Source organism: Panulirus ornatus, chromosome 1 (genome assembly GCF_036320965.1).
Source record: "Panulirus ornatus isolate Po-2019 chromosome 1, ASM3632096v1, whole genome shotgun sequence".
NCBI classification, from domain to species: Eukaryota; Metazoa; Arthropoda; class Malacostraca; order Decapoda; family Palinuridae; genus Panulirus; species Panulirus ornatus.
The window spans coordinates 78,762,051-78,778,635 of NC_092224.1; the positions used below are offsets into that span (position 1 = coordinate 78,762,051).

Here is a 16,585-nt window from a genome sequence, read left to right on the forward strand (position 1 = left end):
CAATGGTTCTCTTACCTGGCTTAAGAGCCCTGAAGTACTGGGACACAAGTCCTTGTGTCTCAAATCTCAGTACAAGTTCAATATAACCAAAGTCGTTTGGACAGGATACAGGTGAGAAGTAGCGATGCTGTTCTTTTCCTTTGATGATAACTCTTACCTAAGGAAAATTTAACACCTTTTAGAAAAATTAGTCAAATTCATATTAATGAATTTGTGATAATTATCATGTCATGTGGATTACAAGATAAAAATTTTCCACCAGATGACTCTTTTCATACATTGTCACCTTTCCTCCCTTAGTAAGGTACCATCAGGAAAAGATGAACAATAGCCATATTGTACACATCCAAACTCAAGCAGTCATGTATAATGTAATAAACTCATAGTCATTGTCCATAGCCAAATCTTGTAGATTACTCCATGGCTGACCACAATCACTTCATATTCTCATTTAGCCCACCTGCAGCACTAGTTACAGCAATTCTCCCTATCCAGTGGACACCTTTCTCTTTCTTAAATGTTCTATTCTTGGTGACTCAGAGCTGGTTTTACTCCATCTTTCCACTTCCTCCTCAGTCCTTCCTCCCCTCATTCCTTTTGCTTCCCCAACAGATATTCTTCCTAATATTTTTCACTCATCTTCTCTACATGCCTAAACCATTTAAGCACACCCTGGTCAGGCCTTTTAGTCAGTCTATATCATATTCATTTCCACTCCTTTCTCTTTCTGAAATTGTTATTTCTCACATTATAAACATATCTTGTTGCACATATCATTCTAAGCCATGCACATACACCTTAAAATTTGCATTCATTTCTTTTTTTTAAAAAACATCCAAATAATGGAGTTTGATGTACTACATCTTCAAACATACTCATCTTTTCCTAAAGGAAAATTACTTCTTTCAAACCCACTTAACATACCAAGGGTCTTTGACCCTACAGTTCTATCATTTCCATAACCACACTCAGGTACTTAAAGCACTCCAAGATCCTCCTCAATTAAACTGGCACTCAAACTAGCCTATCTCATCAATGTACTCCACCTGATTATCTTAATTTTGTCCACACAAACTTTCAACTTTCCCCTCTTACACACTATTCCAAACTCTGTTACCAGCCTCTGGAGTTTCTCTTTAAAGTCTGCCACTATAGCACACTCATAAGCAAACAGTTACCGATTTACCTTTAATGTCTCCCACCTCCAGCATAGTACACACTGGTTCCTAACTTAAAACACTTGCATTTTTCTCCCTAATCATAGGACTTTTTAGCCCTAACACTAATGAGCAGAATGGGAAGGACACAAAAAGGATTAAAATCATCAGAAAAAGACATGAATTGGCTGTTGGAGGATCCCAGTCAATACAGTGCATGCAGATTTGATGAAGTCTTTCTAAGTGTATCCAAGGAGAGCACGGGTGCACTTGACAGGCCACATGAAATGTTTAGAAAACTGGTGGAAGGGGGTGTAGTGCCAAAGGAGTGAAAGGGAGCAAAGCTGAGCCTGCTATTAAAAAAAAGTGAAATTGGGGACCTAATCCTGTATTTCTGACAAATGTGATATGTAAAATGCTATAGAAGCTAATAAGAAAGCAAGTGCACAAATACTTACAGAGCAGAAACTTCCTGATAAGTTCACAGAAAATAAGTCATACCTAATATATCTCTTAGTTTTCTTTCATAATGTGAACTCTATTTTAGACAATGAGATAGATACCCAGTGTATTTTCTTGGACACCTGAAGGCATTTAACATCATCCTACACTAATGAAATTTAACCCAGGTAAATGCCAAGAAATGAAAGTGGTTCTCATTATGAATAGCTTTATCAAGGCCAACACTGCACTGCACTTGCCACTGAATGACTTATAGAGGACCCTCCTATCCTCCATATAGCCCTTGTCTAGCTCACTCTAATGGAGCCCATACTCAGTTTAACATTGTACATGCTGGTCAAAGTCTTCATTAATCAAAGTAGTACTCCCTTGATGTATGTTTGTTAAAGTCCAGTTGGTCCATTCTTGGGGACTGTAAATATGAACTAAGGTATCTTTTGTCTGCTGTGAAATTGAGGGCTTGTCAGATCTTTATGAATTACTATGTACAAGTGGCTTGAAAAGAGACCTTCTTCCAAGCCTTTATATATAGTTAATGAGGCATTACATTACTATATTACTAGAGATGAATATTTCTGTTATCTTTATCTCAATTTACATGAAATAGTTCAAGTACATAGAACTTTTCATTTCATTCACACAAATCCCAAACTTCTATAAAGTAAGCTAGAACAGGTAGAGGCTTCAACACAAATAGAAGTGCTTTTTAATTTTTCACACTGCACAAAAACCTGATTTCTTACACTTCCACCTTCATGCATAATTTGCCTTGGCTGCACACTATTAAAAAATCATTCCTTGCATACTATTAAAAATTAATTCCTCTGGCATACAAATCTGATGATCATGCAAAATAACATATAGCAATCTCACTGGTGGCAAATGTAAGTGGTGTACAATCTCATATGAACATTCCATTAATATCCATAGCCTAGCAGAAGTAAGAACAATCAAGGCTATCAAAAACGCCAGAGAGAGACACTCCAAAAAGAACAAGGTTGACTAAAATATCTTTGCGGCAGTAGTAATCTGAAAATAAAACAATTCACTCCAAAGAAAGATGCTGGTAACACCTGTATCAATAGTTTAGCAGCACAATATGAAAGATTCATAAAGATGACCAATTCAATATCGAACACTACTACTACTGCTTGGGAACAGGCAGCTTCATGGTATCTTTATCCTCAAAAAAGCTTGCACTTACAAACTATCCTGTTACTTATATTACACAACTTATTCATTTTGGATTACTTACTGCAATATACTGTCCTGTAAAGCATCCTGTGTGGTCAGTATCCTTGGGCAGAGAAAAAACAAAGGCTCCCATCTTGTCAGTGACATTTCTGTATGATTTCAAGGAGAGTGGTACCCAAGCATCAGGCTTCAGTGCTGGAGCATGACTTACACCATCACTTGTTACGATGACCTAAAGCAATCAATCATGCATTTATAAGTAATGATGAATCACAGCTGACATCAGGAATCATTATCAATGAATACCAACAATTTGTAGATAAAATTGCTCTCCTGTAGTTGTATGAGCAATGCGTGTATCCTTATCAAAAGCTCCAGGCAATACTGGTTAAGTAACATATATCAAAGTCCATCATCAAGATATATCTTATTTGATATAAAAGTCTGACACTCTTTCATGCATAATTACTTTCCTGCCTCAGGATCTCCTATGGAATTCCTGAAATGCTCAGGAAACTGACCACATAAAAACTTTGGTACAACCACAGATCAGGAAGTGTGGTGTGTACCTGTGAGAGGTGAATGAAAGACAACTGAAGTGTAAGTGCTTGGCATCTTCTGTATAGAAGTTGTAATCTGGCCATAGGAGTTTGGTCATGGTTAAACTGGTTAGTTATGTTGTGAGGTGGGTGGTGTTGGGAACATGTATGAGAAAATGTAAGTCACAAAAGCCTAGGGAGGGTAGTTACAGATAAATGCATGTCTGGTGGAGTGGAGTTTAAAATTGTGTTGGAGGGGGTGTTACTCAGTGCTTCTTGAGTTATTACCGCAGCATTTTTTGAGGTAAGGGGGAGGCTGAAGTGAGAAGTAGGGATAACTTTTTTGCTTCTACTTGGGGGTTAGTGATTGGTTACTGGCATGGTTCGAGCAGAAGGGTTCTTGTGCCAAGCACATTAAAGTAAGACCGTGGTGAATGCTTGTGGTTGCTTGTCTGCCAGTCATTGCTTTGAAGCTTTGTTTTGTGTTGTTTGCAGGTCTGTTATGTAAACTTTTATCAGGATGAATAACCAGGCAGATGAGCTGCAGTTTATGGTGGAGTGGATGGATTGTTTATAGATGATACTAAGGGATTCTTTTCCTTGTCTTAAACTGGTGTCTGTGAATTTTGGGGGCATTTACTTTGTTTATTGCCTCTGTGTAACATGGAAAATGAATGTCATGTGTATCATATGTGATATTCAGTATGACTGGAGTTCTGGTGAGTGGAAATGTTTGGTAGGGTGCAGGCCAGAGTCATGCCTATTTGGGATTAAGAGGGTGATGGTAGATTTTTGCAGAGAGAAAATTGAGATTTTGTTGAATCAATGTTCTAAGAGTGTGATGAAATGCTGCATTTCTGATGGTGCCCAAGTAGTGTCATGATGCCGTACTGTGACAGTAAGGTCATCTGCATATGTGACTACATTAACACTGTGAACAGCAGATGGGAGGTCATGTAAGGAAGAGTCTGAAGAGGGGTGGAGAGAGAACTGCTCTCTGGTTAAGCCCTTGTGAATGGCTCTGGCTGTTGTTATGGTTGGGTGAAGTCATCTAGGAAATATCTGAGATTATGCATGAAGTATAGTAGTGGAGTAATTGGGTCTACAGCTTTGCTGTGTGGGTGAAACTGGGATAGTTTGCTTGACTACTGTTATTGATGGCAGCAATAACAGAGGATGATTGCAATGAAGGCAGGTTTCCAGATTTTCAGTATTTGTGTAGCACAGAGCAGTTGAAGATATCTATGAGTACCTGGCTTACAACTGGGCTGAAGTGTTTTATGCGAAGTTCCACATGTTTTTGCAACAAGATGCTGGGAGTTCTTTGATGTTTTATAAACATTTTGAATGTCAAAAAGAGTGAAAGATGGGTGAGCAGTTGTCTTATGGTACATTTTGAATAGCTTTTCATGACTGTCCTGTTTAGGGATGTGGTTGGTTTGTGGTTAAGTTTTGGGTAGTGTTTCATGAGTACATTTGATGGGAGAGGGGATGTTGTGGGCTTCAGTCAGAAGTGCTTCATGGTCTGGGGGCTTTGGCAATTTTTGGGGGTGAGTTTCTTTACCATTTACCAAAGTTAACTGGTGTTGATTTTATAGTCTACAGAATTCAGAAAGGAATGCCAGTTCACTGTTTGCCTTCCAGTGATTTGGTTAGTAACAGGATTATTTAGAGTTTAAATTTGCTCCATGTTTCCCCTGTTGGTGAGTGGTTGTGTCTGAGTATCTTCATCTACTTTATGAGGTCTGCAATTTGTGATGTTTAGTCAGGCTTATCTTGCTTTCTATGTCCTTGTATTATGTGCTTATTGTTAGCTCAGGTGGTTGCACTGATGAAGTATGAGATGTCATGGTGTGGAGATGAGAAATTGCCAAGGAAGTAATTTTGAAGCTTGGTTTCTGTACTCTGTGTGATGCTTGCTAATCTGCTTTCATTCACTTTATATCTTTTCATTTAGTTTATGTATGTCTTTTTGGTGGATGTATCAGAACGATGGGTTAGTTGACAAGTTAACAGAATGGGTAAGTGGACAAAGGAGAATCCATGTAGTATGCTACAGATGGTCCTTGTGTGCAGCGTTGAGGTGCAAAAGATAATGCATGGTGAGGTTGGTTATTAGACTTGGTGGGTCAGAAGTCTGGTTAGCTGCTTGTACGGGTTAAAGATGATGGAAAAGCATAGATGTTTTGCAAGTGATTCACCTTAGGGATCTGGGGTGTGAGGCATTGAGCCACGTGAGTAGGTGGGCACTGAAATCTCCACACAAATAAGTGCTGGGTGTGTTGGTCAGGTTCTGTACTTGGGGAATGTATCTTGAATGGCATGTGTTGACTATACCGTAGTAAGTGTTGTGCAGTTTTATTGTCATGGATAATAATTCAAGAATATTGAATCAGTTTCATGCATTGACTGGTGCATGTGAATGGAAAGCTGTGGTGTATATGGTCTACCTTGTGTTAAGGGTTGTATAGAAAGGAGTGAGGTCGGATCTGGGTGCAAGTCTGGATTCTTGGACAAAAGTTGCATGTATTTTTTGCTCTAGGAATATATGGAGTGGCTGAGGGTGTTTGTTTTTGATACCATCTTGGACAAAAGTTACATGTATTTTTTGCTCTAGGAATATATGGAGTGGTTGAGGGTGTTTGTTTTTGATACCATTCTTATTACACTGTCAGGTGTTTACTAAGTTAAAGGGGTTCTGTGAAGTGGTATGGTAGAACTGATTTACCCAGGATGGGGTTATGTATTTGTGTTGTTTGTTGGGTGTTTGTGCTGGGGGTGTGAAGGTATGGATGGGTGCTTTGGGTGTTTGTGTCCAAGTGGTTGCTGCATATTCAGAGCTATGACTTGTCCTTTTTGGAGGAGTCTGGTGTCTAATCAAAGTGAAGGAAGCTGTTACATCTGATTGAGTAGGGCTCTCTGTTGATAAGGGATTTTACACCGTAGGTAGATGTACTTTGGTGTCCAGGGCAGGGGTAAATGTTACAGGTTTGCATTACTACTGTTAGCAGCATCAATGTATATTCCATATTACTCTCCCTTAGAAACACTTATTCATGATCATATATCATTTAGGTTTTGATACCTTGGCAATATCTGAATCCCTGGTTTAGAAAGCTTCATTAATAATGTGATAATGCAGACTTCAAAAAGATGGAAGCGTTTTCAAATCATTGTTGTTCCTGTCTTATCATAAGTGTAAGTAAAGCAGGCATTTTGACATTAGTTTTGTAGAAGTTTCTATCCACAGTTCAGCAAAACATGTCCATACCTTCACATGTATGAAGGCATTCAGCAGCTCGTCTTTCCATAAATAAACTAAGCACTATCTCTACTGAACACCCTATAAAGTGTCAAACTAAGCTTTGACTATTCATATTTGTTAAAACTGATCAAACATCATCTTGATTACAGGAGACCCCTCCATGCATTACTAGTTTTCTTGCTTTTATCTTCATCCTCTTTTTTTTTTTTTTTCCATTCCAGCTATCCTTTCCTGCTCATGCAGTACAGCATTACAAACAGAAAAATAAGACTGTGGAAATATCCTTGCTTGGATCCTTTTTTTGCTCCTACTTTTAGAAAGAGACAACACAAGAGGTAAGATTTTCAGCTCCTACTCCATGTAGCCCATAACAAAAAAAAAAACAGTTAAGAACAATTTCTTTACAGTTTTTCAGTATCAATTGAGCAAGCATTTAAAAATAGCATTATCCTGTTTCTATAAGGAAAACAATTAAAAAATTCGATGTACAACAAAAGTTTTGATAAACAAATAAATTACCCTCTTGTTCCAAAAAATGAGAATCCAATCACAGTGAGGTCTACCATTTACCACAACGCTTTCATTGTGGAGATTCTTAAGTGTGTTTTCAGTGTTTAGGCACATCAACACTATTCTTTCTGAATGTTTTGTGCTTCATTCACTTTTATCAATTCCATCAGCAATTCATCCACATATGGCAACTTCATTCATTTCATAATTTTCATGGGCAATACTAAAATTTGGGTAATGGCACAACTAATGAGAACTGATAAAAAACAGTTACTGATAAAGATTTGAAATCTATAGGAATCAAGTCACCTAAAATGTATGATGGACACTGATTGATATTCATCATTCCTTTGTTTACCATAAACTTGTCTCACATACAGCTATTCTTTTTAAAGGCCTTCTTGTGGAAATGAAACTGCTAAAAAAAGACAAAAAGCCTTATGAAACTGTAAGACAAGTGAAAATTGACAGATACTTCAAAGGTTCTTACCTTGTCATTAGCTGCAGGAGGGCAGGTGTTAAAGGGGTTCTCAAAGTCGGTCTCCTGGAATGGGTGTTTGGACTCTATTTCTTTCTCTTCCATTTCCACTTCATGCATGAGCCTCCTAGCTAACTTTCTTCTATCTTCCAAATCCATCTTTTTCAGTTCATGGTGGACAACCCGTTCATTGGGACGCTGATCCCTAAAGACAAGAAAAAGATGTTGCTTAGTTTTCAGGACATAATGATGAGAACAGCCTTTACTCTGTTTCACCAATTAATTGATCTAAGAAGAATTTACAAAACATACTGAACATATCTGTGTGTGAACTTTTCATAATGAAGTATTTAAACAACTGCCTGTGGCTACTTTAGACATTTAGAGTGCTCTCAGTGTGGTACTTTCTTATAAATTAATCATATTTTTTGATAAATGGTATTCATATCAATATATCATAGCACCACATTATTCATATGCATAGCAAGATTATCAAATGAATGTTCAGATGTGCATATGATGTATTCCCCCCTAATGGCAAACTAGAAACACATCCCACAATGATGTGACAATTCTATTGTTAATCCAGCACCTTTGAGACCTTTGTTATGCCGAATAACTGATTTCTCCATTGTAAGATTTTCATCCCTGGGTAGAGGGGAGAAAGAATACTTCCCATGCATTCCTCATGTGTCATAAAGGGCGACTAAAGGGGACGGGAGCAGGGGGCTAGAAACCCTCCCCTCCTTGTATTTAAAACTTTCTAAACCGGGAAACAGAAGAAGGCGTCATGCGGGGAGCGCTCATCCTCCTCGAAGGCTCAGACTGGGGTGTCTAAATGTGTGTGGATGTAAACAAGATGAGAAAAAAGAAGAGACAGGTAGTATGTTTGAGGAAAGGAACCTGGATGTTTTGGCTCTGAGTGAAACGAAGCTCAAGGGTAAAGGCGAAGAGTGGTTTGGGAATGTCTTGGGAGTAAAGTCAGGGGTTAGTGAGAGGACAAGAGCAAGGGAAGGAGTAGCACTAGTCCTGAAACAGGAGTGGTGGGAGTATGTGATAGAGTGTAAGAAAGTAAACTCTAGATTGATATGGGTAAAACTGAAAGTGGATGGAGAGATGGGTGATTATTGGTGAATATGCACCTGGGCATGAGAATAAACATCATGAGAGGCAAGTGTTTTGGGAGCAGCCGAGTGAGTGTGTTAGTAGTTCTGACTCACGAGACCGGGTTATAGTGAGGGGTGATTTGAATGCAAAGGTGAGTAATGTGGCAGTTGAGGGAATAATTGATGTACATGGGGGTGTTCAGTGTTATAAATGGAAATGGTGAAGACCTTGTAGATTTATGTGCTGAAAAAGGCCTGGTGATTGGAAATACCTGGTTTAAAAAGAGAGATATACATAAGTATACGTATGTAAGTAGGAGAGATGGCCAGAGAGTGTTAGTGGATTACGTGTTAATTGATATGCGCGCAAGAAAGACTTTTGGATGTTAATGTGCTGAGAGGTGCAACTGGAGGGATGTCTGATCATTATTTTGTAGAGGTGAAGGAGAAGATTTGTAGAGGTTTTCAGAAAAGAAGAGAGAATGTTGAGGTGAAGAGAGTGGTGAGAGTAAGTGAGCTTGGGAAGGAGACTTGTGTGAGGAGGTACCGGGAGAGACTGAGTACAGAATGGAAAAGGTGAGAACAAAGGACATAAGGGGAGTGGGGGAGGAATGTGATGTAGTTACAGAGGCAGTGGTGGCTTGCGCAAAAGATGCTTGTGGCATGAGAAGCGTGGGAGGTGGGTTGATTAGAAAGGGTAGTGAGTGGTGGGATGAAGAAGTAAGGTTATCGGTGAAAGAGAAGAGAGAGAGGCATTTGGATGATTTTTGCAGTGAAATAGTGCAAATGAGAGTTGGGGTGAGAGAGTATCATTAAATTTTAGGGAGAATAAAAAGATGTTTTGGAAGGAGGTAAATAAAGTGCGTAAGATAAGAGAACAAATGGATACATCGGTGAAGGGGGCTAATGAGGAGGTAATAACAAGTAGTGGTGATGTGAGAAGGAGATGGAGAGTGTATTTTGAAGGTGTGTTGAATGTATTAGATGATAGAGTGGCAGATATAGGTTGTTTTGGTTGAGGCAGTGTGCAAAGTGAGAGGGTCAGGGAGAATGATTTGGTAAACAGAGAAGAGGAAGTGAAAGCTTTGCGGAAGATGAAGGCCGGCAAGGTGGCGGGTTTGGATGGTATTGCAGTCGGATTTATTATAAAAGGGGGTGACTGTATTGTTGACTGGTTGGTGAGGATATTCAATGTATGTATGGCTCATGGTGAAATGCCTGAGGATTGGTGGAATGCATGCATAGTGCCATTGCACAAAGACAAAGGGGATAAAGGTGAGTCTTCAGATTACAGAGGTATAAGTCTGAGTATTCCTGGGAAATTTTATGGGAGGGTATTAATTGAGAGGGTGAAGGCATGTACAGAGCATCAGATTGGGGAAGAGTGGTGTGGTTTCAGAAGTGATAGAGGATGTGTGGATCAGGTGTTTGCTTTGAAGAATGTATGTAAGAAATACTTAGAAAAGCAAATGGATTTGTATGTAGCATTTATGGATCTGGAGAAGGCATATGATAGAGTTGATAGAGATGCTCTGTGGAAGGTATTAAGAGTACATGGTGTGGGAGACAAGTTGCTAGAAGCAGTGAAAAGTTTTTTATTGGAGATGTAAGGCATGTGCATGAGTAGGAAGAGAGGAAAGTGATTGGTTCTCAGTGAATGTCGGTTTGTGGCAGGGGTGCATGATGTCTCCATGGATATTTAATTTGTTTATGGATGAGGTTGTCAGGGAGATGAATGCAAGAGTTTTGCAGAGAGAGGCAAGTATGCAGTCTATTGCTAATGAGAGGGCTTGGGAAGCGAGTCAGTTGTTGCTCGCTGATGATATGGCACTGGTGGCTGATTTGGGTGAGAAACTGCAGAAGCTGGTGACTGAGTCTAGTAAAGTGTGTGAAGGAAGAAAGCTGAGAGTAAATGTGAATAGGAGCAAGGTTCTTAGGAACAGTAGGGTTGAGGGACAAGTCAATTGGGAGTTAAGTTTGAATGGAGAAAAATTGGAGGAAGTGAAGTGTTTTAGATATCTGGGAGAGGATTTGGCAGCGGATGGTACCATGGAAGTGGAAGCGAGTCACAGGGTGGGGGAGGGGCCGAAACTTCTGAGAGCATTGAAAAATGTGTGTAAGGCGAGAACATTATCTCGGAAAGCAAAAATGGGTACGTTTGAAGGAATAGTGGTTCCAACAATGTTATATGGTTGCGAGGCGTGGGCTACAAATAGAGGTTTTGCGGAGGGTGGATGTGTTGGAAATGAGATGTTTGAGGACAATAAGTGGTGTGAGGTGGTTTTGATCGAGTAAGTAATGAAAGGGTAAGAGAGAATGAGTGAGGAGAGATTGACAAAGAGGATATATGTGTCAGAGGTGGAGGTAACAAGGAGAAGTGGGAGACCAAATTGGAGGTAGAAGGATGGAGTGAAAAAGATTTTGAGCGATCGGGGCCTGAACATGCGTGAAGCGTCTGTGGTAAACCATGGAAAGTTTTGTGGGGCCTGGATGTGGAAAGGGAGCTGTGGTTTTGGTGCATTATATATGACAGCTAGAGACTGAGTGTGAACGAATGTGGCCTTTGCTGTTTTTTCATAGCGCTACCTCGCGCACGTGTGGGGGGAGGGGGTTGTCATCTCATGTGTGGTGGGGTGGCGACGGAATGAATAAAGGCAGCAAGTATGAATTATGTACATGTGTATATATGTATATGCCTGTGTATGTATATATATGTATATGTTGAAATGTACAGGTATGTATATATACCTGTGTGGACATGATGTGTAAGTGGATGTGTATGTGGGTGGATTAGGCCATTCTTTTGTCTGTTTCCTTGCGCTACCTCACTAATGCGGGAGATAGCAACAAAGTATAACATCATTATTATTATTATTTTGCTTTGTAGCAAAAGTATAATATAATATATAATATATTTATTAATAATAAAAGTACGATTAATTTATAGGCCACCTTCACACACAAAGCCATAACTTTACCCTCAAAGGAAAAGAGAAGTATAAGAGATGCTTTATCACGATACCCATAATCTTAACTAATCTACCAAAACTGACAATAAATTGTTCTTATTGAATGCAAGGATGGAACAACTAGAGATCAAAAAAAGAAATCAAGCAAGAAACTTTATAGAAAGGACGTAAAGAATACATCTATAATATCAGAGTTGTGGAAGAACATTATAATCTAATTGAAAACTTTTTTCTTTATGCAATGACTGATATGGCAAAGCAATATATGACTAAATCATTAACAACCCTGCAGAACAAGAAGGCAACAACATCATGGAAGACAGAGAGAGATGGTGGAAAGAGGTAATGCATGGAGAACTAATATATTATAATTAGGTTTTTCACTCCACTCTCACTAACAGAGAGGTGGACGATGAACTACCCCAGATATGGGAGTTGCACATCTTGAAATAGCTGCTCACAAGAAAAAAATTATGGAATCTATAAAACCCCTAGTTTTTTTGAAGTAGACTCTATGTTAATTACATGGGGATTCAAAACAGAGTGGATGATATGGTTATGTCCATCATGTTTATGTAATTGCAGGTTTCAACTGAGGAGTTCTGAAAGTGAATAAAGGGGATCAAATGATATTTGGAGAGAAACAAAATAGTAGAATCTGCATTTTAGCACTAATGAATTTAACCAGATTAATACTTTCCTTTTATAAGATGCTTCATGGGTCTGAATTAAGAGAATATATATGTCCAGTACAAGAAAGAATATCAAAGTGAGGAGGAAAGGAAAAAAGAATTGAAAAGAGATCATTCATGCAGAGAAGAAAGAATAAGCAGTAAGAAAGAAGGGTCTGAATTAAGAGATATGTCCAATGCAAGAAAGAGAATGAATATTAGAATGAAGAGAGAAGAGAGAGTGAACTGAAGAAAGATCATTTATGCTTAGAAGAAAGAGTAGGAAGTAGGACAGAACCTTAAGGGGCACCACCAGGAGAGGGGGAAGTTGCTCCATTAGTGACTACTCCAGTGGAATGACTAGGAAGAGCGCTATGGATAAAAAAAAAAAAAGAAAAAAATGAAGGAAGAAAATAAGAAAAGCACACACATACGCCACACTCTGTCAAATGCTTTAGACATCTCGATGGTCATAACAAATCAATTACTGAAATCCTTGCGAGGAGGAGGACTAGATACAAGTCACAAAGGAAAAAAGATCACCTGTAGACCCTGCACTGCAAAAGCCATATTAGTGATTAGAGAAAATGCTTTAGAGTTAGCATATGTGAGAACAAATATACAAAAAACGTGATAAATTTGTATGAAACTAGAGAGAACTCTAGAGGTGGAGCCCCATAAATGTAGAGCTCCTTCCACATACTGTACAAAAAGGTAACCACATATGTACTTCTATTTGGTACTACTGTAATGATGTGAAAGGCATTAGTGTTAACTTACCAATAATCAATGCAATCTAAGCTATCTAAAGCAGTTTTGCCTACAAACTGTCGTAGCACTTCATTTGATGGTCCCATAACCCAACCAGCTTTACCATCTCGTAGAAGACGTTCAATGCCCAAGTCAGTCTGTTGTGAACAGGAAGGTATTAATAGAAGGCAGTGGTGAGGCATCAGTAACAATATCATATATTTCAATCAAAGGCTGGGTCTCACTGAAGACTTCTGACTGTGACTGTGCCTTTCACTGTGAAAGAAAAGACTGTCATAAATATCAACAGAGCTAAAAACTAACCATTCCAAGGTGATATAAGGTATTAATGAAACATTCCTACATTTGATGATAGAATGGCAGATATAGGGTGTTTTAGTCGAGGTGGTGTGCAAAGTGAGAGGGTTAGGGAAAATGATTGGGTAAACAGAGAAGAGGTAGTAAAAGCTTTGTGGAAGATGAAAGCCGGCAAGGCAGTGGGTTTGGATGATATTGCAAAAGAATTTATTAAAAAAGGGGGTGACTGTATTGTTGACTGGTTGGTAAGGTTATTTAATGTATGTATGTCACTTGCTGAGGTGCCTGAGGATTGGTGGAATGCTTGCACAGTGCCATTGTACAAAGGCTAAGGGGATAAAAGTGAGTGCTCAAATTACAGAAGTATAAGATTGTTGAGCATTCCTGGTAAATCATATGGGAGGGTATTGACTGAGAGGGTGAAGGCATGTACAGAGCATCAGACTGGGGAAGAGCAGTGTGGTTTCATAAGTGGTAGAGAATGTGTGGATCAGGTGTTTGCTTTGAAGAATGTATGTGAGAAATACTTAGAAAAGCAAATGGATTTGTATGTAGCATTTATGGATCTAGAGAAGGCATATGATAGAGGTGACAGAGATGCTCTGTGGAAGGTATTAAGAATATACGGTGTGGGAGGCAAGTTGTTAGAAGCAGTGAAAAGTTTTATCGAGGATGTAAGGCATGTGTACGTGTAGGAAGAGAGGAAAGTGATTGGTTCTCAGTGAATGCAGGTTTGTGGCAGGGGTGTGTGATGTGTCCATGGTTGTTTAATTTGTTTACAGATGGGGTTGTTAGGGAGGTAAATGAAAGAGTTTTTGAAAGAGGGGCAAGTATGCAGTCTGTTGTGAATGAGAGAGCCTGGGAAGTGAGTCAGTTGTTGTTTGCTGATGATACAGCGCTGGTGGCTAATTCGTGTGAGAAACTGCAGAAGCTGGTGACTGAGTTTGGTAAAGTGTGTGAAAAAAGAAAGCTGAGAGTAAATGTGAATAAGAGCAAGGTTATTAGGTACAGTAGGGTTGAGGGACAAGTCAATTGGGAGGTAAGTTTGAATGGAGAAAAGCTAGAGGAAGTGAAGTGTCTTAGATATCTGGGAGTGGATTTGGCAGCGGATGGAAACATGGAAGCGGAAGTGAATCATAGGATGGGGGAGGGGGCGAAAGTTCTGGGAGCGTTGAAGAATGTGTGGAAGTTGAGAACATTATCTTGGAAAGCAAAAATGGGTATGTTTGAAGGAATAGTGGTTCCAACAATGTTATATGGTTGTGAGGCGTGGGCTATGGATAGAGTTGTGTGGAGGAGGGTGGATGTGCTGGAAATGAGATGTTTGAGGACATAATAGGGTAAGAGAGATGTGTGGTAATAAAAAGAGTGTACGTGAGAGAGCAGAAGAGGGTGTTTTGAAATGGTTTGGTCATATTGAGAGAATGAGTGAGGAAAGATTGACCAAGAGGATGTATGTGTCAGAGGTGGAGGGAACAAGGAGACGTGGGAGACCAAATTGGAGGTGGAAGGATGGAGTGAAAAAGATTTTGAGTGATCGGGGCCTGAACATGGAGGAGGGTGAAAGGCGTGCAAGGAATAGAGTGAATTGGAACGATGTGGTATACCGGGGTCGACGAGCTGTTAATGGATTGAACCAGGGCAAGTGAAGCGTCTGGGGTAAACCATGGAAAGTTCTGTGGGGCCTGGATGTGGAAAGGGAGCTGTGGTTTTGGTGCATTATTACATGACAGCTAGAGACTGAGTGTGGATGAATGTGGCCTTTGTTGTCTACCTCACGCACATTTGGGGGGACGGTGTTGTTATTTCATGTGTGGCGGGGTGGTGATGGGAATGAATAAGGGCAGACAGTATGAATTATGTACATGTGTATATATGTATATGTCTGTGTGTGTATATATATGTATACGTTGAGATGTATAGGTATGTATATTTGCGTGTGTGGACATGTATGTATATACATGTGTATGTGGGTGGGTTGGGCCATTTCTTTCGTCTGTTTCCTTGCACTGCCTCGCTAATGCGGGAGACAGCGACAAAGCAAAAAAAAAAAGAAAAAAAATCTTCAAAACAAACATCTGATCCACACATCCTCTACCACTTCTGAAATCACACTGCTCTTCCCCAATCTGATGCTCTGTACATGCCTTTATCCTCTCAATCAATACCCTCCCATATAATTTCCCAGGAATACTCAACAAAGTTATACCTCTGTAATTTGAACACTCACCTTTATCCTCTTTGCCAATGGCACTATGCACTATACAATGGCACTATGCATGCATTCCACCAATCCTCAGGCACTTCACCATGAACCATACATACAATGAATATCCTTACCAACCAGTCAACAACAACAGTCACCCCCTTTTTCACTAAAATTCCACTGCAATACCATCCAAACCCACCAGCATTCATCTTCTGCAAAGCTTTCACTATCTCTTCTCTGTTTACCAAACCATTCTCCCTGACCCTCTCACTTCGAACACCACCTCGACCAAAACGCCCTATATCTGCCACTCTATCATCAAACACATTCAACAAACCTTCAAATCCTCACTCCAACTCCTCACTTCACCACTAATTGTTACCTCCCCATTTGCCCCCTTCACTGATGTTCTCATTTGTTCTTTTGTCTTACGTACTTTACCTCCTTCCAAAACATCTTTTTATTCTCCCTAAAATTTAATGATACTCACTTGTATTCTAACTTTCTAAAAAGGAGAAACAGAAGAGGGATTCATGCAGGGAGTGCTCATCCTCCTTGAAGGCTCTGATTGGGGTGTCTAAATGTGTGTGGATGTAACCAAGATCAGAAAAAAGGAGATAGGTAATATGTTTGAGGAAAGGAACATGAATGTTTTGGCTCTGAGTGAAACGAAGCTCAAGGGTAAAGGTGAAGGGTGGTTTGGGAATGTCTTGGGAGTAAAGTCAAGGGTTGCTGAGGGGACAAGAGCAAAGGAAGGAGTAGCACTACTCCTGAAGCAGGAGTTGTGGATGTAGGGGACAAAGTGTAAGAAAGTAAACTCTAGATTGATCTGGGTAAAGCTGAAAGTGGATGGTGAGAGATGGGTGATTATTGGTGCCTATGCACCTGGTCACGAGAAGAAAGACCATGAGAGACAAGTGTTTTGGAAGCAACTGAGTGAGTGTGTTAGCAGCTTTG

The 16,585-nt window shown here is 39.7% G+C and overlaps 2 protein-coding genes across 4 annotated transcripts in view; one reads left to right on the top strand and one right to left on the bottom strand.

Annotated features, from left to right (window-relative positions):
* Positions 1 to 16,585, top strand: part of LOC139750028 (short coiled-coil protein homolog) — a 160,151-nt gene that overhangs the window by 124,248 nt on the left and 19,318 nt on the right. The window contains exon 7 of one of the 2 annotated variants that reach the window (XM_071664450.1): positions 6,839 to 6,951. The exons of the other annotated variant lie outside the window; for it this stretch is intronic. The gene's annotated coding sequence lies outside the window, so the exon portion shown is untranslated. Of the gene's footprint in view, positions 1 to 6,838; positions 6,952 to 16,585 lie in introns of those variants that run through there. 2 annotated transcript variants of the gene reach the window in all.
* LOC139750002 (uncharacterized) overlaps positions 1 to 16,585 on the bottom strand; it is a 402,403-nt gene that overhangs the window by 24,283 nt on the left and 361,535 nt on the right. For both annotated transcript variants that reach the window (XM_071664370.1, XM_071664369.1), the window contains 4 exons: positions 13,132 to 13,259; positions 7,618 to 7,810; positions 2,875 to 3,045; positions 16 to 157 (listed from right to left, as the gene is read on the bottom strand). In XM_071664370.1, coding sequence (XP_071520471.1) covers positions 16 to 157; positions 2,875 to 3,045; positions 7,618 to 7,810; positions 13,132 to 13,259 — 634 coding nt within the window. The remainder of the gene's footprint in view (positions 1 to 15; positions 158 to 2,874; positions 3,046 to 7,617; positions 7,811 to 13,131; positions 13,260 to 16,585) is intronic.